At 52.5% G+C, this 23,999-nt stretch overlaps 3 protein-coding genes across 4 annotated transcripts; 1 reads left to right on the plus strand and 2 right to left on the minus strand.

Annotated features, from left to right (window-relative positions):
• Window positions 1–3,219: 3,219 nt before the first annotated feature.
• LOC125917470 (biogenesis of lysosome-related organelles complex 1 subunit 4-like) lies at window positions 3,220–4,565 on the minus strand. Its single transcript, XM_049623659.1, has one exon. It carries the CDS (start codon window positions 4,513–4,515, stop codon window positions 3,859–3,861), a length of 657 nt encoding a protein of 218 aa, XP_049479616.1. The 5' UTR covers window positions 4,516–4,565; the 3' UTR covers window positions 3,220–3,858.
• Window positions 4,566–7,296: 2,731 nt separating this feature from the next.
• Window positions 7,297–14,892, plus strand: LOC125917468 (MORF4 family-associated protein 1). 2 transcript variants are annotated; one of them, XM_049623657.1, is made up of 2 exons: window positions 7,297–7,840; window positions 14,105–14,892. In XM_049623657.1, the coding sequence occupies exon 1, from the start codon at window positions 7,444–7,446 to the stop codon at window positions 7,825–7,827; it is 384 nt and encodes a 127-aa protein (XP_049479614.1). In that variant the 5' UTR covers window positions 7,297–7,443; the 3' UTR covers window positions 7,828–7,840; window positions 14,105–14,892. The 2 variants fall into 2 exon arrangements, 1 of the variants encoding a protein (XP_049479614.1); XR_007456200.1 differs by lacking the exon at window positions 7,297–7,840 and adding an exon at window positions 12,273–13,652.
• A 4,161-nt stretch (window positions 14,893–19,053) lies between these two features.
• Window positions 19,054–20,550, minus strand: LOC125917469 (protein S100-P). The gene is made up of 2 exons (XM_049623658.1): window positions 20,291–20,550; window positions 19,054–19,338 (listed from the first exon to the last, which is right to left on the minus strand). The coding sequence occupies exons 1-2, from the start codon at window positions 20,426–20,428 to the stop codon at window positions 19,189–19,191; spliced, it is 288 nt and encodes a 95-aa protein (XP_049479615.1). The 5' UTR covers window positions 20,429–20,550; the 3' UTR covers window positions 19,054–19,188.
• Between the last annotated feature and the right edge of the window lie 3,449 nt (window positions 20,551–23,999).

A 23,999-nucleotide genomic window follows, 5' to 3' on the forward strand; every position in this document is an offset into this window, starting at 1 on the left:
GTGGAGAGGGGCTTGGAGAGGGGACGGGGGAAGCAGGAAACCACTTAAGAGACCACCGAGTGGCTGAGTTGGGGTAGCCTTGGGATGGACAGAGAGGGTGCATTTGGGACGTGTCGCGGGTGCTGCCTGCAGTCATACTGATGAATTAGATGTCAGCCCTCACTTCTGACAGCAGATCATCTTAAGCCAAATTCCTTAGAAGACAGCGCCGTGAGTCTGCGAAGCTTCGTTCCTGGTAAAGAAAGTGGGTCTTGCAGCAGAGAAGACCCAAGCTGGGTTCCAGCCGTTTGGGACTGGGTCTCACATCCAAGGGCAGCTGGTGACCTGGCTTCCCTGTCTGTTGTCCTGAGCCCATTTTTCTTATTTGCTTTCACTGGCAGGGGAAACAAACAACCCTTTATGAACTAATGCTTTTCATCTACCCATGCTGCCCCTTCTGAGGGCAGTTTAACCGAGATAGGTTTAAAATCTTAAAATCCCAGACCATTATTAGTTTGCTCTTCTTAGGTCTTTTGTTTCAAGAAATACTTGGTTTATATATAAAGTTTTATTTGCACACCGCCTGCCCATGTGTCTACATGTGGTCCGTGGGAGAGCGAGTAGGTGAGGCCATGCGGCCTTGAGGTTCTTACTGTCTGGCCCTTTGGGGGCCCGTCCTAGATCATACAGTGAGCAGGTTCACACGGGGTTGCACTTTTATTTTTTAATTTTTTTTAATGTTTATTTATTTTTGAGAGGGACAAGAGGGCGAGTGGGGCAGATGCAGAGAGAGAGGGAGACACAGAATCCGAAGCAGGCTCCAGGCTCCTAGCTGTCAGCACAGAGCCCGACGTGGGGCCCAAACTCATGAACTGCGAGATCACGACCTGAGCCAAAGTCGGCTGTTTGACTGAGTCACCGGGGTGCCCTGGGGCTACACTTTTATACCCATGACGGATCCCCCTCCTCGGTCCAAGGCTCGTATTCCTCAAGTTCTGGCTAGAGGAAAAGAAGCCACAAGCTGCTTACCAGCTCATTAGTACCCAATTTTATGTGTGTTCGTAAGCTGACTTCTGGACGCCTGAGGCTGCCCTTGGACTAAGCGGATGTCAGTTGGACTCCGGGACACTGAGCGCTCATTGTGTTCTGTAAGCAGGTGTGGAAGTGAAGAACATCTCGACTCCGGTGTGGTTGGCGGGGTGCCCCTCTCAAGCGTTCTTAAACCCCATCCCTGTTTATTCTGGAAAGCAGGAGAGCTCCAGACCCAGCAGCAGAGATGGGTCTACAGAGGTCACCCACATGACAACTGGCCCCCTCCCCCAACTTTTATGGACTTCTGAGAGGGGGAAGGACCAGTTTTCCAAGATCCAGAAGGGTCCCCCTTAAATCTCCAGCTGGTTGGGGTGGGAGAGGAGGGGGCTGGAAGGTCTGAAGGCGGCAGTGCCTGGGCAGAGGTGGGCCTGCCTCCCGCAACCCCCATTCTTGAGACCAGGGACTTTCACCTAGTATCTGTCTTAAGCTATGCAAACCGGCTTCAAGTCCCCATTCCAAACAAGGCCATGCACTAATCTCTATTTAGGACCTCAGGGACAGCACCAAGTGACTAAGAGAATTTCAGAACCCAAGGTCACTTAGAGATAAGCTGCACATGTGATCATGTAAGTTATCATCTAAACCAGCGGGGTTTTTTTTGTTTTTTTTTTTTTAAGTTTATCTATATTTGGGGTGCCCAGCTGGCTCAGTCGTAGAGCATGCAACTCTTTGATCTCAGGGTTGTGGGTTCAAGCCCCATGTTGGGTGTAGAGATTACTTAAAAATAAAATCTTAGGGGCACCTGGGTGGCTCAGTCGGTTAAGCGTCTGACTTCAGCTCAGGTCATGATCTCCTAGTTCCTAGGTTCAAGCCCCATGTCGGGCTCTGTGCTGACAGCTCAGGGCCTGGAGCCTGCTTCAGATTCTGTGTCCCCCTCTATGCCCCTCCCGGACTTGTGCTCTAAGATAAATAAATACTAAAAAATTTTTTTTTAATCTTAAATAAAATATTTAAAGTTTATTTTGTTTTTTAAAGTAATTGTGTCCAGTATTTTTTTTTTTTTTAAGTAACGTAAAGTAAGTGATCTTTTACTGGTTATTCTTTTAATTTTCTCAACCCAATTTACTTTTTTGTAGGTAATGAAAGTAAATATCTAAGCATTATATATTCCTAATAAAGTTTTACTTTATAGCGCACTTGTTAACGTATGCTTTCCGGAGTTTGGGGATATTAAATCTCAGCCTAAAAATTATTCTAAGTTTTTTCATAATTTGCCCTAATCACTACCTACCTTTTAATATTAATAAGTTTAAAAAGCATTTTAGCAACACGGACGTTATGTAAGAAACATTTTCGGATTCAGTGACTATGTCATCGGAATATACTAACTACAGCAGTCCCCAGTAATTGCCCAATATTAAATGGAGCTCACGGGTGCTTTCAGCTTCTACATTCAGGAGTTCCTTAATTTGTAATCAATGAACTACCTAAATAAAAAACTGTATTATGTGCGACATAGAAGAAAGCCAAGGTGGAGACTATGTTAGCGGCTTTTCATGATATCTGGCTAAGTGACAATATGCCTACTTTACCAGCCTCTGAGATCTATGAAAAATGACACAAAAGCTGCCTAAGCTGTATGTGTATCTGGGGTCCAGCGCCCTCTAGGACCATTAATAAAATAGATTCAAGTCAAGATCAAAGCCCTTATGCCGGCAAAACATTTTTCAGATTCCATGCTGTCGGGGGGAAAGAACAAAATCCTAATACCACTCATTCACACAAGTGATTTAAGTGTTTACTTTGAGAGGAAAGAAACATACAATTCTGTGAAATACCAGGTAAGGTTTTTCACTTCAGCCTTTTTTTCTTTGAAGTTTATTTATTTTGAGAGAGCGAGAGTGTGCTAGTGTGGGAGGGGCAGAGAGAGAGAGAGGGGGAGAGAGAATCCCAAGCAGGCTCTGCACTGACCGCACAGAGCCTGACTCGGGGCTGGAACTTCCCAACTGTGAGATCATGACCTGAGCCAAAATCAGGAACTGGTCGCTTAACCGACTGAGCCAGCCAGGCACTCCTCACATTAGCCTTCTAAAGGAGGTGCTCCCAAGCCACTTTTCCTTATCCCTAAAATCATGAGCAACAGGTCTATTTTCAATCACACAAAAAAGGAAATATGTGAAGTCCTTTTCAGAAGAAAAGCCTTTCCAATAAAATGTAAACTTTTTATTAATATTTAAATTATAAACCAAATGTTGGCAACCACATATAGACTTGTTTGCTGTGGACAAACGAAGACTGTGGGGGCATACTTTCAAATACAACTTCAGAATCAGATGCGATAAATCAATCCATCTCAGAAATTCTACCGTTTCCTTCGGCGTATAACCCATGATATAAAAAGTTTAATATAACGTGAAACAACTTACCATCTACCCTCAAAGTAAGCTACAGAAAATGGAATCGGTACTAGGATCGAACAATGACAAGACCTGAACAGCTCAGCAGTTTTTCCTAAGAGTATAAAATATATACACTTTGAAAAAATAATACTGTGAGTTGAGCTGTAAAACCCAGAAACATAGCAGTCCTGCCACAGTGCACAGAAAAGCTCCTTCCTTTTCTTCTCCGAACCCGGTCCCATCCCGGACCAAGCAGCTCTCAGCTTAGCATTGGAAGACACACAAAACCAAACATCCTTACGTGAAATCAATAAGACGGGGAAATGAGTGTGCAAAATATAAACATGTCAGACTCCAACATCGTGTATGTCTATCAGCAGAATTTCCAAATGATTTAATACTCGAGATAATCTCAGGCAGGGTGCCCTTGCAGTGCTGCCCGGGGGACTCAGATCTGAGGTCTCTCGCTGCAACAGGGAAAGTGGTCCTCGGTCCGAAACAGGACGGGGGGTTCGTAGCCGCTCTGCTGGGGCCGGCCGGAGGGCGCCTTGCTGAAGAAGGAGGGCCCGGTAATCGTGTGCAGCAGTTTCCTGAACGCGCTGGGGAAAGCGCCCAGCTCGGCCTCCGCCCTGGCGACCTGCTCCTCCATCCTGGCCACGATGGCGCCGATCATCGCCACGAAGGCCTCGAGGCGGTCGATCTTGCTGTAGACCTGCCGCATCTCGGTGGCCTTCGCGTAGATGCGAGGCACGCCCTCGCTGACGACGTGGGAGGAGTCCCCGCGCAGCATGTCCAGCATACCCACGAACTCGTCCACTCTGGTGAGCAGGTCCTCCAGGCTGGCGTCCAGGGCCTCGACCTCGGGCCGCGCCCCGGCTCCGGGCAGCAGGCAGGCGGCGTAGCCCGCGGCGGCGCGGCGCAGCAGCGGCAGGTCGCGGCCCGGCGCGCCCGACTCTGGGCCCTCATCCTCCCACGGCCCCGAGGCGCTGCTGTGGCTCTGGGACACGTTGCCGCTGTCCCCGCTCCAGACAGCTCCCTGCAGCTCGGCCTCCTCTGCCCCCGGCCCCTCGGGCGGCAGCCCACGGTCGGCTGGAAGCCCCTCCATTGCCGGCTACGGCCGGGCTGCCGCCCAACTTCCGGCCTCCCAGCCTTGCTCCGCCCCCTCCGCGCGCGCGCGCACGCCCTTGCTTCCGGCTTCCGCGCGCACACGGGCGGTCACGCACGCGCACCAATCGGTTTCCAGCCCCTGAACGCTCGTGCTCGCGCACGTGCTCACACACTGAACCCTTTTTAACACGCGAAGGTGTAAGGGAACTATTTTGAGATGCGTGCATCCTCAGTCCACTTTTACACACTCGTGTAACCTCCATCCAGATCAGACATAGAACATGTCAAGGGCCCGTGAAGAGCTTCCTACCTTCCCTAGTTTCTTCTTGCTGCTTACAGTGAAACGAAAGAGAAGAGAAATAAACTAAAGGAAGGTTCCTGAAAGCTTGATATTCTTGATGACTTTGAAAGTTCTCAGCTTCTTTCCACATAGTCCCCAACACTTGGTATTGTCAACATTTTACTTTTCAGCCACGCTAGTGGATGTATAGTGATTGCTAACTCTTTGTGGTTTTGACCTGCATTTCCCTGATGAATCATGAACTTTTGCACCTTTTTATATACTTTCTGGCCATGTGGATATTCCCTTTTGTGAAGTACCTGCTCAAGTCTTTTGCCGATTTTTAAATTGCGTTGTCTTTTCCTTATTGATCTATAGAAGTTCTCAGTACAATTTTAATATGAGTCGTTTGTCATATAGCTACTGAAAAGATCTCTTCCCACTCTTTGGCTTGCATTTTTACTCTCTTAGTGGTGCTTTTGATGAACACTTCATAATTTTAATAAATTCCAGTTCATCAAACAAGGAAAGTTTTGAGAGTGAAAGGGGGCACTCAGGACACAAGATATAAAATCTTGGGTAAACCATATAATTATTATGGACTATAAGGATCATATTATGATCATTAGAGATCATATGTCCAATGCCCACCCTAGAGCGACAGGTGGAAATTGACACCCAGAAAGATGTGTTCAAGGTTAACCAACTTGTCCAAGGCCACAGAGCAAGTAATTGGAGGGACTGGGACCTAATGAAGGATGACTCCAAAACCTTTGGAATCAAACAACCTCCATTCACTATCATAATCGTTATAATATTATCACCACTAGTATCTGCTGGTGCTTTGGTATTTGCAAAACACTTTCATGCACATCATCTCACTTATGCATCTTCCCACTGACATACTCAGGCTGGGATCACTGGTCTTTATTTATGAGACTGGAAAACGAAAGCTCTGATCTGTGCCACTGTGCAAGCAGGGTCCCTCCAAATTCTGCTAGGGTGGCACAGGTTGAACATGCCTGGAAATAGACTCCATCCATTCCACAATGGCCTTCTGTCAGTGCTCAAAAACTTTTTGTTAAATGAATATTAAAGCAGCATTTACGGGGCCCTGCTGTTTTGTAGGTCCTGTAGGTGGTGAGGACTGAGACCAGAACCTGCCCTCAAGGAACCTCCGGTATGGCAGAGACACTTATATTTTAGGGAAGGAGGCCTGCTCTCGAAAACATTCCCTAAGGTCCTTGAGTCCAGGTGGTGAGGAGGGGCTAAGCACAGAGCCGAATCAGAAGTGGCCCTTTGTCTTGGGTTGGTTACAGTCCGGTGAAGATGATGCAGGCAGCCTGGGTCCAAGGACCCAGAGATGGGCCCTGCAGGACCAGCTCTGTGAGCCAGAAAAAGTAAAAACAGAGTTTACTGAATAGCATGAGTGGGCATTTAGCAGATAGAATGTCTGGGAGACTCAGAAAGGAAAGGAGAATGAGTCTGTTCCTCACTTGGGGTTAGGGGTTTATATTGGAAAGGGGTGTAGCGTATGTGTTCCTTCAGGAATCCAGGGTAGGGTCTGACCGAAGGCGAGCGGCAGGTGAATAAAGGTGTTATTTATAGATCATCGAAGGTACGGGAGTACTGATCCGCTGAGGTTTGTTCAAAGCTAATGTCGTGGAACATGTTTGGGATCCAGCTCTTTTTAGATGTTATCAGGTGTTTGGGGGGGGGGTGTAAGACAAATCTATCTCCTTTTCCCCTGGAAGTGGGAACACAGCTTCTTTGGCTTATTCGGATGCAAAATATAGAACTTGAGTAAATGGAACTTAGCAGAAAAACAGCAGAGACAGAGCCTTTCCAAAATGGAGTCCCTTCAGCTCCCCTACCTCAAAGAGAGGCCAAAACACTCTGACCAGAACAACCCAACCCAGCGAGAGAGAAATCCCCCCAGGACAAAAAATTCTGGGAGCCAGTGGTGGAGAGTACAGAATTGAGAGCCCCAGTTTTTGACTTAAGGGCCCTGTCCCAGAAGAGAGAGCAGGTACTGTAGTTAAGAGTAGCGACTGTAGTAGACCCAAAATGGCTCAGGTTCAAATTCTGACCAAAAGCACTGTTTTTAACCAGTTTTTCATCTGACAGGTTTATTGAATTAGGTTAAATGAATTAATCTGAGCACTTACAGCAGTGCGTCCCTGGATGGTAAGCGCTCTGAACGCCAGCCTGTCTTAATCAAATACGAGGGAGGGAGAATTGCTTTCACTTAAAAAAAAATTAAGTAAAAGAAAAAGTCCGGGACGTAAGAACCTCTGCGCTCCCAAAGGCCTATTAGAGAAGGGGGCGGGGCAGGGCGCGGGAAGCAGGTGGAGGCTGGCGTGCGCCCGCCCGCTACGGAGTCCCCTTTGCGTGCGCGCGCCCGCGCCTGGGCTCGGTCCGAGGCGTGGCCGTAAGGGGGCGGGGCCGAGTCCCGAAAGTGGCGCGAACACGCCCACCGCCGGTGACGGCTGCGCGGACTCCTCCGCCGCCCGGCCTCCGTGTGGGTCCCAGGCTTTGCTTCCCGGAGCGGTTTGCAAGCGGACGGCGTGAGAGGAGGAACTCGCAGAGGTAATTCGGAATCACTGCTGACCCGTCGACGCCCGCGGCAACGGTTTGGCGGGACAGATGCGGCCCTTGGACGTCGTCGAGCTGGCAGAGCCGGAGGAGGTGGAGGTGCTGGAGCCCGAGGAGGATTTCGAGCAGTTCCTGCTGCCCGTCATCAACGAGATGCGGGAGGACATCGCAGCGCTGACCCGGGAGCACGGCCGGGCGTACATGCGGAACCGGAGCAAGCTGTGGGAGATGGACAATATGCTCATCCAAATCAAAACGCAGGTGGAGGCCTCGGAGGAGAGCGCCCTGAACCATCTTCAGAATCCCGACGATGGAGTCGAGGGCAGAGGGACCAAACGGTGCGAGAAGGCGGAGGAGAAGGCCAAGGAGATCGCGAAGATGGCAGAGATGTTGGTGGAGCTGGTCCGGCGGATAGAGAGAAGCGAATCGTCGTGAAGGCGGGCGGGCGGTAAGGCCGGGGGCCGGCGGGGCCCGATGCGGGTCCTGGTCGTTGCCGTCAGCGTGATTGAACAGTTTTCTGGGTGGTAGTAATATTCCAGGAGTGAAGGTACAGCCTCAGTCGCACTGCGTCGGAAATTGGGCAGTGGGAGCAAAGCTGAGGTCAAGAGGAAAATGGGTGCGTGCTAGATTGGACAGGTGCTAGGACGTCCAGAGTTTTGTGGTTCCTCCCGCCCCCGCTGGCAATTCAAGAAGAGTTAAAATAATTTCGAGTTTGTCTTTGTGAAACCCCAGAGTCAGTCCCAATAGGACAGTTGCCGCAGGGAGAGTTGCCTAGGCACTTGGCGGGGGCGGGAACCAAAGAAAACCTAGCCCTTAGAGCAAAATAGGGGAGGGTGAGAACACAGGGGGGAAAAATGGGAAAATGTGAGGCTGTAGGCGTTTACTAGAAATTTCCAGGTTCGTGTCAGAGGGTGGGTGGTTAATTGAATTTTTTTTTTTTTTTTTTTTTTTTTTTTTTTTTTAAACATCAGGTTGCAGAAATCTGGGACTCAGTGTCTTGATGGCAAATTTCTGCCAATTGTGCGTCGGGTTCACAGCTCATGGACTCTGGTCACCTGGTAAGGCTGGGCTGACAACTCGAGGAAACTGAAACAGCTTGTTGTTTATTCTGTTTTTTTTTTTTTTTTGGTTTTTATCCGTGTGGCACAGTCTCCCCTAGGGTCAATGGTTATGTATCCGCACCAGAGGAGAATGGGTCTCCTGGGTGCACAGCAAGCCAGTAAAAAACTGACATGGAGCTTTTGCAGTGAAGAAGGATAGGCTGTTTATAGGTATGACACCACCTAGGAGAATGGGGACCGCATGCTCCAAGTGCGAAGCTGCCCAGTGGCTTACAGGTGAGGGTTTTGGTTTTTGTTTTAAGTAGGCACAATGCCCAGTGTGGGGCTTGAACTTATGACCCTGAGATCAAGAGTCGTGGGTTCTACGGACTGAGCCAGCCAGGCACCCCCCCCCCCCACCACCCAAGTGAGGGTTTTTAAGGGCGAAATTTGGGGCAGGAGGCCCCTGAGAGCTGTAGATTGGAGGTGAAGTCGTTAACACGTGTTACTTAGTTATTTCTGCTGCCCTTTCGTGTGGTCTCAAGGAACTGTGTTTTATGTTGAGAGACTTGGAATCTGGAAAATATCTCTATTTCTTATGTTAGAGATTTCATTAGGTACATCTGATGGTTATGTTGACCAGCTGCTTGTACCAGCCTAAACTAACTGCTTCTACGTGTACAAGTTGGGGAGGGGGGGTCGCATTCCTTCACATTCCTTTGAATGATATTCGAGCACTCCTGTCTCTTGGGCCTGGGTCTGCATGTTGCCTGGCCGGTCCAGCCGTGCCTGGGGACAGTAAGATCTCCAGAATTCGTTCTCTCGTCTGAACTAACACGACGGATGCCGGGTTTAGTTGGGTTAGACTGTCCTGAAAAATAACTTTTGTCCGAGAAATACTCTTGCAGGGGAAATGGGGCTTAATGAAAAGTTGTTTCAGTTGTCACGTTAAATCACGTTACTTTACTGTGTCTGAAATGTTGGGGCATGGCCTTGCACCTTGCTGTTATCCATGTGACCTGATTGTTGTCTGGGACTTGTGTAGACGTGGGACCAGAATCTTCTACCTTTAGAGGTGCATGGACGACGCTCCTCGGGTGTACCTGGTGACCCGAGTAGGGGTGAGACTGCTGTGGGGAAGACGGAGAAGGAGTAGAAGGCAGTCGTAGATGGGAGATGGTTGTGTGTGTATTCTGGAACTTCACTTCCCGTGGGACGGAGGAGAGCTGTGTTCTGTGGCATATTGTCTGGGCTGTGTTGCGCCACCTGCCAGGTGACTTTATGTAGGTAACCTAGCCGACCCTGAATGACAAAGAAGTTTGGACAGGGAATGACCGAGTACCATCACTGTGGTAATGCGGGCGTTCCGGAGTATTGCGTCAAAGAGACCATCTACAAAGGGTCCGGGGACACTGGAGAAAGGAAAAGGCAGCATCAGGGCCCATCTGGTTGATCAGGGTAGACCTCACCAGGACTGGAAGTCAAAATCAGACATGCAATAAATGTTTGTTTGCCTTGAAAAACAAAGATCTCTAAACCCCCCCCCCTTTTTTTTTTTCAAATAAATACGTTGTTCAAATGGCCAAAGTCCCTGCATGTGTTAATACATTTCTTTTGAAACGAACGTGCTTCTTTGAGCGCAGCCTCGGCAAGCAGGACCGAGCTGCTTGAAGTTTGAGGTTCTCTGTGAGCCTGGAACCGTGAGGGAGAATCGCTTGTGGCCGGTGCTGTGGGGATAAGATGACAGGACAGTGAGCTCTTGACAGGGATGAACTTGAGGCCATCGTCTGGCCTGAGCCCCTGCTTTTCAGCAGCTGAGGTCTGTGTAGCCAGTGGGCGTGTAATGTGCTTCCCGTCTGCTCCAGGGCAGCAGGAATGTGAAGGGAAGGCCTGGACCTGGACGAGCTGGGACAGGTAACTGCACCGCAGGGTGCCTGAGAGCCAATGACTGTCCTTGAATGCCGAGTACAACTTCTAAGAGTAGAAACCAGTGGGGGCATCAGAAGCTCAGGAAGGGACTTGAGCTGCAGCACTGGGGAGTGACTGGGGGGCACTGCGGGGACCAGTAAAAGTGGGGAGCAGAGGAGAGAGGGCTTCATTAGAGAAATGATTCCTGTTCATGAGCTTGTGCTAATGGATGCTCAAAGCCACAGGACAGGCAGGGTGCAATTTCCAGAATCGCGCTAGAGGGGGTTCGATGAGAACACATACATGTTTATAATGACAAGCCGAGGTACAGGTCTGGGAATAACGTGTGAAACAGGCATTTTTATAGGAAAGTACCTGGGCACAAAGGCAAGTCCTTTAGAGAGGCTGTTTCGGTCTCTGGAATCTGTGCTCCTGCCCTTCTGAATTTCTCAGTGGGAACAGAGGTAGTGCCGGGAGCCATTGAGACCGAGGAGCAAGGGAGCCTCAGGGGTCACGTTTGTAGCGCGGGAAGCTTAGTGAGGTCTGTGGGTCGGGGGGGGGGGGGGGGGGGGGGGGGGGGGAAGCAAGAATGGGGGCGCCGGTGCGGGGTGGGAGTGGAGGGTCTGCGCTGGATCAGGGGCGTGGGAAGGACCGGCCAGCCTTTCCTGGGGTTGAGGCTCGGTGTCTCTCTGCATCCGTCAACCCCAAAGTCTTTGTGGCTACAGCCCCCAAGGTTTATTTCTCGTTCCTGTTCATATACACTGCAGGTTAGTTCCTCCGTGTTTTCTTAATTCCAGGAGCTGGCTGAAGGAGCACCCCTGTGGGGATATTAGGGACCTTGATTCAGGAAACTTAGTTACAAGTTACTTACTGATTTAAAAACAGATGTTCTGGGGGTGCAAAACTCGTATGCACGTGTTTCCCCTTGATTAACTGATTAATTGACCATGGATTGTATTCCTCCGTTGGGGTTGCATTTTATCTACTCAGTCTTTTATTTTGTTTTTTTTTTTTTAACATTTATTTATTTTTGAGAGAGAGACAGAGACAGAATGCAAGCGGAGGAGGGGCAGAGAGAGAGGGAGACACAGAATCCAAAGCAGGCTCCAGGCTCTGAGCTGTCAGCACAGAACCCAATGCCGGGCTCGAACTCGTGAACCGCGAGATCACGACCTGAGCGGAAGTCAGACACTCAGCCGAGACACCCAGGCGCCCCTTATGTGTTCAGTCTCGATGCCAAGCCTCCTTCACGGTCAGGGCCTTAAGAGTCTTCTGAAGCATTTTTGACCCTTGGCCCTTCTGCGGAGCACTGTGGTGACGAGCTAGTGGTCCAACTCCTGCCTGAGATGTGGTGGAATTTGGAGGCCAGGACTTTGTGTGTATTTCCTGTTGTAACGCATAAATTCCCCCTCCCCCCCAGTTGGATTATGTATCTGTGGAATTGAAACGACTTCCAGGTCCCCTAGAAAATTTGAATTGCCTTCTGTCAGTTGCTCTGCAATCGGCCCATCGTGCCCAAACTCCCCTTGCTGTGAAGTCTGAAATTCTATGTTCTGTCCTCCTCTCCAGCCGTCATTTGCCATCGGCTGGCTGGTGACGACTGAGTCTTCAATAGTGTTTTGTGGCCATACTTCTCGGGGTTTTGTTTCTTCCGAAAACATCCGAGTGTCCAGTATCCGTCCACATGGCTCACTGGGCCACTTTTCAAAGTCTCTCCTTAAGCGTTAGCTTACCAGCGAGGCCCTCTTCTTCTTCCTGTTTAAAGCAGCACTGCCAACCCCTGTCACTCTCTATCCTTCGTTTTTCTTCTCACTTGCCTGACATGTGATTACTAATTTGTGTCTTACCCACTTCTCCCCTTGGAATGTCAGCCCCTTGAGGGCAGGAGATTTTTGTTTTGGTTTCTTTGTTTTTTGTTTTGTTTTTTAGAGAGCACAAGCTGGGGATTGTGCAGGGGAGAGGGGCAGAGAGAGAGAGAGAGAGAGAGAGAGAGAGAGAGAATCTTAATCAAGCTCCACGCTCAGCTTGGAGCCCGATGTGGGGCTTGATCCCACGACCCTGTGATCATGATCTGAGCTGAAATCAAGAGTCTGGATGCTCACCCAACTGAGCCACCCAGGCGCCCCAGGAATTTTTGTTTCCTGCTGAATTCCCAGCACAGAGACCAGTGCTTGGCTGCCACATGGTTGGTACACGATACTCCTTGAATGAATGAGTACCAATTCGGTATGTAAATGTAACCTAAATTTGTGTCTGCTTATCGATGCAGAGAACTCAAACCACAGAAACGTCAGTGTTATTCTTGACTCCTCCCTCCTTCTCAGCAACGCCTTCCTCGCTCTATCACTGAAGCACATTGATTCAATGTCCAGAATGCACCTTTGATTTGCCCACCCCCTCCACCTGCCCCAGGCCACTAGAGCGATGCTCTCCCAACTGGCCTCCCTCCTTACAGCTTAACACCAATCTTCCTCCTTCGCTGTCAGCTAACGTGAATTGGCTATGTTGATTCCCTGGCTTAGAACCATTTCAAAAATTCATCTTGCTGCAGAAGTCTTTATTTACTTACCACTGTTACTTAGCTCCTGCTATGTATCAGGCACTGCTCTAGGCACTGGGGGATGCAGCCGTGAAGAGGCAGTCCTGCCCCTAGTCATTCTAGTGGTGGAGATAATGGTAAACAGGGGAAATCAAGTAGCTTGTTACCTAGAGATGAGTGCCAAGGACCTTCATTCATTCATTTGACTTGAGAAATGAAAGCCCAGGAAGGATTAGAAGTCCCCAAGCTGGTAGTCTGGGGGTCAGAGCCCAGTGGGGTAAGGAGAGCATCCACGCATGGGAACAATGCGGTGCAGCTTGTCACAGCCTGAGAAGGGCAAGGAGGGCATCCGTAGAGGAAGTCAGTCCTGTGAGGTGACTCAGCCCAAGGGGAGAGAAGGGTGTGCATTCAGGGGGCAGACTGGCACAGGGACTGGAGGCTAATCAGGGAAAAGGTTTCCATGCAGGAGAGGGAGTGCCAGCAGAGGGAGAGAAAGATGAAAAGAAAGAACACTAGAATGAGCTCCATGGTATTGGGTTGAAATTGGAGGTATCTGTGTGAACTTGTGGTTCTGTGTATACATTCTACGTTTATATAGAACCACAGATGTGTGTGTATAATTTATGTACACACTTACAAATATTCCCTAGTTCTGCCTATTGGAAGCAGCTGAAAGCAGTGACATCCCAATAATCTTGAGCACCCTGGCTCTCAGATCTTGGCTTCTAAATACCATTTTCCACTAAAAGGGACCAGAACTTCATGGAGAAACGGTCAGTTCCAGAACTGGAGCAGGGAGGGCCCGAGATGTGTGCAGACATCTGGCTGAGACGGAAAGCAAGGGGGTGTCCAAACAAGGTTGGGGATGAGTTAGAAGGACACAGAGTCCAGCTTGAATGGAAGGGCCCCACTGGCAGATTGGATACAGTGGGATCATCACAACAAACCATGGTGGCTAACGTTCACGGTGCAGTGAGGAATATGGGAAACCATGTATTCACTTAAATATGAACACATGAGCGAATTACATGCTTGACGAGGAACAGAACATTTATGTAGCTTCAAAGTACCTCACTACAAAATGCTAACAAGCTACAAAGGTGGCAGGAATAGCTATAGTGGAGAAGGCTTTGATTTGGGCAGTGGGAGCCCATGTAAGGCTGCTTCTGCGTCCTTTTGACGTATCCTGGTCATTCTTTGAACACATCCTTGCTTTCTGTTCTAGATACATCCTGTGCTTTTCTTTCCCCAACGCTGGGCCTGTGGCTGGCTGTTTCTTCAATCACCATCTTAATCGAGTGATCAAAGTGGACATGACCAGAAATGGGACAGATTAACACCGCGTGCCATCTGATAAGATGCCGTGAGAAGAGCATCGCATCACTTCTGGGACATTCTTGCCAAAGGTACACAACCCAGGCCCAGTCACGAGCAAACCTCAGACAACCTCAACTCGAAGGAAATTCTGCAAAATTATTAGCTCGTAATCCTCAAAAGTGTCAAGGTCATGCAAGTCTGGGAAAGGCGGCGTAAACGTGATCCCTTTGCTCTATAAAAGACCTTATTAGGAACAATTGGCTGGGCGGGGTGCCTGGGTGGCTCAGTCAGAGGAGCCTCCGACTTGGGCTCAGGTCATGATCTCACGGTTCGTGAGTTTGAGCCCCGCATGGGGCTCTGTGCTGACAGCTCGGAGTCTGGAGCCTGCTTCGGATTCTGTGTCTGCCTCTCTCTCTCTGCCCCTCCCCCCTCCACTTGCGCTGTGTCTCTCTCTCTCTCTCAAAAAGAAATAAACATGAAAACAAAAAAAAAGAACAGTTGGCAAAACTTGAACCGGGTCTTGAGATGAGATGGCGGTAATGGGTTGGGGTGCGTTTTCTGACGGCGGCGGCTGCCCCGTGATCACGTAGGGGGGTGCAGCTTGGAGGACATTCACTGAAGTCTTCAGGGTGGGAGATCAGCAGATCAGCGGCTTATTCTCAGATCCTGCGGAAAAATAAAATTCTTTGTACTCTGCTTCTGAGTCTTCTGTAAGTTTGTGATTTCCGTGAGCTTCCAAATTTAAAGTGCCTCTAAAATGGTTGATAAAGGAAAGCTAAAGACCTTTTTGAAAGTTGAGTGTCATCTCTGGAATGTTGCCGTCGGTCTCCACCTCTTACTGGGCATTTATCGTGAACAACAGCACATAACCTCGAGTCTGTAAGCCAGCAGCGTTTTTGAATTTCTTGGTCAGGAAGTTCTTTCCAGATTCATCCTTTCAAAAGGCTGCCTCTTTGGGGCACTTGGGTGGCTCAGTCGGATACGTGTCTGACTTCGGCTCATGTCATGATCTCATGGTTTGTGGGGTCGAGCCCCGCGTCGGACTCTGCTGACAGCTCAGAGCCTGGAGCCTGTTTCAGATTCTGTGTCTCCCGCTCTCTCTGCCCCTCCCCCGCTCATGCTCTGTCTCTCAAAAATAAATAAATGTTAAAAAAATATATAGATAGATAGATAGATAAAGTCTGCCTCTTTTCCTTTTGACCAAGAGTTATTAATAAAATCACTAAGCATTGTTATTATTTATATGTGTGATGTTATTGCTCCTACAATTCATAACTATTATTATAACTATTGCTATTACACATTGCTTTGCCTTAAAATGCGAGAGGTTTATGGCCGAAATCTGTCAGGGTTCCTAGCTGCCGGCACAGAAGCTGACCCTAGTCAGTTAGGCAGTTTCCAGAAGCTCAGGGAGGGCTTGAGAAGAGACTCAGGGTGATGATTCCAGGAGCAGACGATTCCAGGCCGCAGAAGCGGCCCGGGAGGAAGCTGGCCCTGCTCTGAGCACAGGATGCTGCTTTGGTTTACTGTGCCCTCGTCTGCCCCAGTGCCTGGACTCCCGCCGTCTGCACAGCCAGCCAGAGACAGCCCCCTAGCTCTCCCAACCCTTCACTGGCTTCACTAGCTCTTAGTCACATTGGGTGTGGATGAATCCGATTGGTGGATGCTAGGTCACATGACAGTACTCTGGCAAGAGAGTCTAGTATTTTCAACTTAAACGGGGGTAGATAGACTTGGCACCTATCAAGGTACATAAGTGATGAATTCCCCAAACATAAAAAGGGGTACAGATGTTGAATGGCCAAAATGAGTCACAAGGATCCGCTATGCAGTGCTTACGAGGCATATGCTGACTAAATGTGGCTTAAGCAATATGGCTTTGTATCTCCCGTAAGTCCAGAGGTACGTGGCTCTGAGTCCCTTTGGCAGCCAGGACCTCCCAGCACCATTCACAGACTGTGATGTAAGCAGCACCCACTGGGGCTGTGCAGTGGAGTGACCCTGCTGGCCATTCAAGCTCTTCTTTGACCCTCTTAACTCTGTCCTCATTGCCCAGTGGCTGCAGCAGCAAGCATCACGCCGTCACACAGCAACGTCTAAGACCTGACAAAGTGAGAGGGTGCGTTTTCATAGTTATGTGCTTTGTTTCTTTTTTAATCAGGGAGGAAAATCTCTGCCAGCTAAGGGCGGCATATACGGTCGTGCAGGTCGTGCACTGCACAGCTCTAGGGGATGCCATTCATGTTACAGTCTTTGCACCTTTGATCAAGTTCTTGTGACAGTTTTCCTGCACCTGCCACTACTGGGTCTTGAGGAAGGGGGCCTTTCCCTAATTTGTAGGAACACACCTTGAAGGCTGGCTTTGGCCGTGTTCCTCAAAGCCACCGGCAGCTCTCAAATTTCCCAGCGGCCAGCGGGCAGGGATTAGCTGAGGAGCCCATATTCCTGGAGTACGTTTCTGCCACACGCCTGAACAAAACTGGGCCTCTGTAACCCAGGAGGGAAGAGGGATGGCGGCCAGTTGGGTGCATCGGTGCCCGCCCCAGTGACAAGGAGCATGCTCAAAGAGTAGGGGCTTGAGTGAGTGATTCAGAGATGGAAGAACGTGGGCCATAAAAAGGAAGGAAATTTTGCCACATGCTACAACAGGGATGGACCTTGAAGACATTCTGCCAAGTGAAACAAGCCGTGAAGACAAACAGTGTATGACTCCGTTCACAGAAGTTCCCCAGAGGAGACAAATTCATGGAGGAAATAGAATAATGGGTCCAGGGCCCGGGGGACTTGCTGTCTGATGCTGTCCGATACAGAGTTTCACTTTTGCAAGAAGAGAAAGTCGGGAGCTTGGTTGCACAACACTGTCAATCTACTTAACGCCGTATGTACACTTAGAAATGTTACGTGTTTTCACCGCAATTAAAAAAAAACCCCAAACCTCCTTTAAGCTAGTAATCCCGGGTTACAGAGTAATGGAGTCTATTTTGGGGAAATGATCTGAGCTGGAGACGAAGTTTTAGGCGTGAACATATTAATTGAAAAGCCTACTTTTCAAAAACAAAAATAGGAGCCTGGGTGGCTCAGTTAGTTGAGTGTCTGACTCTTGGTTTCCGCTCAGGTCATGATCTCATGATTCGTGAGTTCGAGCCCCCGGTGGGGCTCTGCACCCCCCTCCCCCTGCCTCCCCAGCCTGCTTGGGATCCTCTCTCTGCCTCTCTGCCCCTCCCCTGCTCTCTCGTGCGCACTCTCTCTCAAAATAAGTAAGCAAACTTAAAAAAACAAAACTACGAAGAACCGTATCTTTAATAATGGGCGAATGTGGGTCCACGCATGCCGGCAAGTTCCTTGTGGCCATCAAGAAACGCAGGTTGGACATGGCTTTTGCCTTGGAGGACCTGGCTGCCGGGAGCCCCCCAGCCACCCGGAAGTTGTGAAGCCCGCGGAGGTGACCGTGGACTTCACCCAGGAGGAAGGGGTGCTCCGCAGCCTGCCCAGGGGGCTGACAGAGCACCACAGGAGGCTGGTTTCTGGGAGCCGAGTGTTCGCATTCCAGAGGGAATCTCCCAGTTGTGAGGGAGGAGAGGGAGCAGCCAGATGGGGTGAAGGAAATTCCAGGGCAAGCGGGCAGCTATGGGAACTGCAGAAGCTGCTTTGGGAACTGCAGAAGCTTCTTCCAAAGCAGGACGCTTTGATACAGCCTGTCCTGAGGGGTGAAAACGGACCGGCCCTGCCTGGGGATGAGGAGGGCCGGGGACCGTGCTGGCCGGCAGAGGAGCCCCAGGTGCACTGGAAGGAAGCGGCCAGCTGCTGTTTTCATCCCCCAGCAGTGGGGTTTTCAGCTGGAACGCGTGGGAACCACCGGGGTGAGGACTCAGAGAAGACCCCTCCCTCCAGGCTTTCAGGGTGTCAGGACGGGGGAGGCCCGGAGGGCCAGGCTCAGGCTGCAGGCTGGAAACCTCTCCTACGACCTTGCTGCACAGGGGGGTGTTCTCCCTGTGCGTCTGGGGTGGGGGCAGAGTCGGGGACCGGGGCAGGGGCCTGCACCCCAGCTATCCGTGAGGGCGGGGATCGAGGGCTCTGGTATCTGCAGCTTCCGGGGGGGGGGGGGGGGCTGCCCCCGCCGCGGGTGACAATTTGTGACTCACTTGTGAAGCAGCAGGAAGAAATCCGATTCCAGCCCCGCCTCCCCGATCGGCCCATTAGCTTGACTTTCCGTGCTTTCAATGGTGTATCCGCCCCCATCTAACCTGCCGGGGCTCCCCTCTTACAAAACCTGTGCCCTGCTCGCCCCAGCGAGGGGTAAACCACGCCTCCTGCCGGTGTGTCCCCGGCCAGGCTCCGGAAGTCTCCAAACCAGGGCAAACGACTGACCTAACACCCCTGCCCTCACCTGAGTCACGCGGGTTGCGTTGCTTCATGAAGACAGTTTCATAAAACTGGAAACGCTGGCGCGGGGGGCCTTGTTCTCTGGCCCTTGGTCCCCGCCCGTCACCGTTTCTTCTCTAAGTGTGTTTTCCTGTCTGTGTGGCGCAAGCACGTACATTAAAAAGACGGGGCTTGGAAACGCGTTTGGAGACACGGAGGGGCCAGGGTTTGGTGAGCGGCCGTCTGACCGACTGGACGGATGGATGTGTGTCCCGTGGGTCTCCTTGGATTCAGGACAGGGGGACGCTCACTTTGGGCCCAGGAAGCCACAGAAGCAGGCACGGTGCCTCGGCCAGCCTCAGCCGGGGAAAGTGGCCCCTGAACCAACCCTTACCCTGTCGCAGGCCAGGAGCACTAAGTGACCCATTAGAAAACTTGTGTTGGGGGTGGGGGCGCTGAGGGCGGAAGGAAATCATCCATTTGAGGGAGACAGGCGCGTGTCACAAGCATTTTACTGATCAGAGGGTCGGGGGCAGGCCGGGCCCAGGGAAGCAATCACCCCCAGGGTTCTGGAAGCTGGGGGCGGGCCCGGAGCACCCCCTCCCCCCAGGGATCTGGGTCTGCAGGGCATCAGTGGAGTCCCGCCTGCTCAAAGTACTTGTGGCAGGCGGCTGTGAGGGCGGCCACGAACACCATGAACTCGTTGAAATCCACCTCGGCGTCTCCGTTGGCGTCCAGGTCCTTGAGCAGTTTGTCCACGGCGTCCCTGTCCCTTTTATTCTGGAGACAGAGGCCCGGGGTCAGCGCGGTGGGCCCTCTGGGGCTGGGCGTTAGGGGCGGTGGGGGGAGGGGGGGGACATCGGAGTCACCGAGTCGCCGGGCTCTAGGAAGCTCTGAACTGCCCGAAGGTGTGTGCCGGCTCGAACTAAGGCACTAACTCACGTTTTCTTTGTTTTAGGCCGAATTTGAATTGCACTATGCTGTGCAGGCGCGCGCGTTCGTGAAGTTTTGCAGGGGGTCGTCTCTGGATTGGTTAAGATGCCCTAGGGTAGTGACTATTCCCAGGAAACGCAGCCACTCGCGCGCCACCCCTGCACGCCGCCTGCTTTGCAAGGTCACCTCACTGAACCGCGTCTGGTCCACGCACCCAGCACCCGTCTGGTGCCGCGCGAGCCTCGGATCCTCACGCCCAACGGCGGGAGGCAGAGGAGGGCAGGCCCCGGGTTTACAGGTCCCTGGGGAGGCCCCCTGGGCAGAGTGAGACCAGCTGCCATCTGCACCCTGTCAGCCCCACTAACACCAGGCAGCATGTGGCCCAGCAGGCAGTGCAGCAGGGGTGTTTGTGGCCCGCAGCCTTGGTGGGGTGCAGCCGTGAGGGACCAGCAAACGCAGCCTCACAGATGGCCCTAGATTCCCCCACCCCACCCGCACCGCTCAGGTTCAGGTTTGCATCCCTCGCTCTCCCACTTGCCCCCCCTCCCCTGCTGAGAAAGAATCCTGGTGCTGAGTGGATTGTGACTCTAACTCCTAACTCTGGTTTTAAGGATTGACCTGGCTGCACTGGCTCCCGGCTCCCGTTCCCACAGCTCTGGAGGCCTCAGCCCCTAGGGCAGCTGATCCTTTCCTGGACCGGTAGCCTCCCCCTGCCCCCCTGCCGGCTGCTCCGGGCACCCCCTCGGCCCTCCCGCGCCCTCCCTGCGTGCCCCCACCGCCCGCGCCCCTGGGCGTTCACCTGCAGGAAGCCAGGGAGCTCCTTCTCCATGAGCGTCTTCAGCTCCCCCTTGGTCAGGCTCTGCTTGTTGCCCTCGGCCCCCGCGTACCGGGCAAAGACGTCAATAATCATGCCCATGGCCGTCTCCAGTTCCGTCATGGTGCTGGATGTGGACCCACCGTCCTGCTGGGAGCTGGCTCGGGAGCTGGCTCGGCCGAGGAAATGTCCCACCGGAGGCTTCTTGGCGCCTTATAAGGCCCAGCCTCATATTGACACAGAGGGTGGGCCAAACAGGGCTGGACGGTCTGCAGGCCCTGCCCCTCCCCCCTCTGCGTTGCTCAGTCCCTGAAATGCACTGTCGACACTTCCTGAAACCTCGCCCAGCCCACACCTGTGGTGCACCCACATTTTCCCCGTGCTTCCCTTGTCTTGGGGTCATTCATCACTGATTCGCCGACACCATGGTTGGGGGACAGTAAGCGGGGGCCTGGTGGGCGTTTGTTGAGTAAGGGATGTGTGGACCGGTCCTGTCCAGTCCTCTGGCCCCTGTGCACATGGACTTGAGGGGGACCTGCACGCCGTGGGCCAGCGTCAGGGAGGCTGTCTGAGTGAACGTGGGACGCAGCACGGTTTTGCTCCCGTAGAGCTTAGCAGAACTCCAGCCAGGACCAGCTTACCCCTCGGTCCCGCTCCCCAAAGCCGCAGCTGGACGAGTGAGGCAGGCAGAGGCATCCAGGCCACACCGCTAGATGAAGGGCCCACCCTGCCCGGCCCCTCAGCCCCCCTGTCTGCTCCTGCTTTCTCCTGCCACCTGGCTAGGGGGCCCCAGGGGCACCGTGTGCTTTCCAGACCTGAAATGCTAAGCCCGTGTCTCCCGATGGCCTGTGCGGAGGACTCACAGTCTATCAGAACCTCAAGGGCCTGTGGCAGATGCAACAGAGCCCCACAGAGCCGAGCCAGAGCTCCATGAGCACCAGCCGCCTTTCCCTCGGTCCCCAGGGGGCGGTGCTTTGGGGGCCCGGCTGCCTGGCCTGGATGCCAGATACCGAGGGAACCCCAGGGTGGTGGGAGGTGAAGCCGGCTCCACACTCAGCCCCAGCCTGGCACCCTCCAGGAGCAGCAGCGGGTCCTAGGACAGTCCCTCCTCCTTTCCCAAGACCTTGCAGGGGAGGCTTAGCAAGGCCCCCGCAGGTGGACTCATGCTGTGCTGGCCAAGTCCCTCTTAGGGTGAGACTCCAGGTCCCTGTCTCCTGGGGCTTCACCAGCATGACAAAAGGGTGCCAGAGGTCCCCTCATGACACTTGTTGAAAGGGAAGGAAGAGTGTTCAGGGATGTCACAACAGGGCTTGGGACTATCGCAAGGAGAGGGGACTGGCTCAACTCCCAACACAGCAGACCAGGCTGGGGGAGCAGAGGGCGGGTGTCAGGGGGTGGGAAATTACTAAGAGGAGGCAGACAGGGTTGGGGGATTCTGACTGAAAGCAGGCCAAGGGCTTACCCTCCAAAGCGGGGGTGGGGGGGGGGGGTGAGGGGTGGAGAATTTGGTCAGACATCAAGGGTGGGGAGGTGGCTTCCAGATTCTTGCTACAGCTGGGCTGGGCGGGCAGAAGACAGACAGGCCCAAGGAGGGGGCAGGTGCAGAGGAGACTGAAGGCGGGTCAAGGGGAGTCTGCCAGACCCAGGGGTGAAGACCCGGCTGGGGGCCAGCAGGGGCTGGCCAGCATTATCTAGGACACGGCAGAGGATGCTTCTCCTCCCCCACCCCGATAATTTAGTGAGGAGTGTGTGGGTTTTTTCCAATGTTTTGTTTTCAAACTTGTCACAAAAGTCAAAGCAAGCCCAAAGACCTCTCCTGATGGAGATCTTTGTAAAAAGATTTTTTTAAGGTTTATTTATTTTTGAGAGAGACACACACACACACACACACACACACACAGAGTGTGTGAGGGGGAGGGGCAGAGACAGAGGGAGACACAGGCTCCGAAGCGGGCTCCAGGCTCTGAGCTGTCAGCACAGAGCCTGACGCGGGGCTCGAACTCACACACAATGAGACGGTGACCTGAGCTGAAGTCAGACACTTAACCGACTGAGCCACCCAGGCACCCCATCTTTGTGGGGATTTTTTTTTAAAGCAGTTAGATGATCACCGTCAGAGTAAACGCAGAAAAGAAGGCCCAGCGGAAGTCACTGACCGCCTCTGACAGCTGACCATGCAGGAGGTAACATGGGGGCATGTGACTTTTTTTTTTTTTTTTTTTTTTTACATTTATTCATTTTTGAGAGACAGAGAGAGACAGAGCACAAGCGGAGGAGGGGCAGAGAGAGAGAAAGGGAGACACAGAATCCAAAGCAGGCTCCAGGCTCCGAGCTAGAGCCCGACGCGGGGCTCAAACCCCCAAACCTCGAGATCATGACCTGAGCCGAAGTCGGACGCTCAACCGCCTGAGCCACCCAGGCGTCCCTTGTGACTAACTTTCCAGATAGGTCTCCACTCTTAACATTTTAACAGCAACTGCTGTTACAAAGAAAACGACAGGTCCGAGTGGTGTCACTTGGGCCGAGTCCCCAAACTGGGCCTCCAGACCTGATCTAGCTGCAGGTCTGGCCTCCCCCAGGAATGCAACCTGACCAACGGGTCAGAATTATCTGATCAGCCCAGTGAAGTAGCTGGCCTCAGCCCCTTCCCCCCAAAGACAGATGGTCTGCAGGCGATTCCCTGATTCCCTACCTCCCTACCCAGGGAAAGTGTGCTGGCCCGCACGGTCCTTTTGCTGATAACCTCTCCCAGCCCCTTTCCTGTAAAAACCTTCCATTTTGTACACCTCCTGGGAGCTCCCCTCTACTTGCTATCTGGGGTGCTGTCCAGTTCCTGAATCCCTTAACAAAGCCAACGAGCCCTTCAAGTGTACTAGGTTGAACTTTGTTTTTTAACACTACATTTGTCTGCAAGGCTAGTTTCTTCCCGAAAGGAGATGGCAAATTGCATCAGGCAGAAAAACCTTTCTGTCCCCGAGCAGGTCCGGGGTGATCTTTCGTCCCACCCTCCAGACCTGGGCGCCCCGCGGTCGCTGGTGCCCCTTTACAGCATGGAGATTCTGTGGGGTCCCCGGGTAACAGGAGCGTCAGGGGTCACAGGATCTGGGAGACTGTGGTCTTCGCGGGCCAGCCTGTCGGGAAGGGACCAGCGTGGCTCTTCGGAGGAGCCTGAGCTGGGAGAGAAAAGTGCTCCCGTCTCAGCACAAATGCCTCCTCGAATTATGCTCCCCGGAATCGTCTGCCAGGCTGAGCCAGCCCTCTGCGTGTGGGCCCTCCCCCACATCCAGCACAGCATGCAGGGCAAACAGGAACCACAGAAAGACAAAGACCTGGGAGGCCCTGCCCAAGAGACAAAAGGCTGCCTGCCCACTAGGAGCCCAGAGTGTCGCCCACTTCTGGGGGGGACGGGCTGCCAGGAAATGTCTCCTGTGGGTCCGGGCCCTGGGTGGGGTCAGGGGCTTTCGGGGAAAGGCACGTGGGCAGCGGGGCAGGTGAGGCGTGGCCTGCCATGGGAACAGCTCGGCAGGCTCTGGGGTCCGGATCACTGGGAGGAGGACATCTATGCTCAGCAAACATGACCCAAAGCCCCTCGCGTGTGGCCCAGGTCGGCACAGACCCATCAGGCACAGGTCCCAAGCCATGTTGGCGCGGCCAGTTCTGAGTCACCCAGGCCCCTGCACGGGGTTGGGGGTGC

The sequence above is a fragment of the Panthera uncia genome, unplaced genomic scaffold (genome assembly GCF_023721935.1).
Source record: "Panthera uncia isolate 11264 unplaced genomic scaffold, Puncia_PCG_1.0 HiC_scaffold_1891, whole genome shotgun sequence".
Classification (NCBI taxonomy): Eukaryota; Metazoa; Chordata; class Mammalia; order Carnivora; family Felidae; genus Panthera; species Panthera uncia.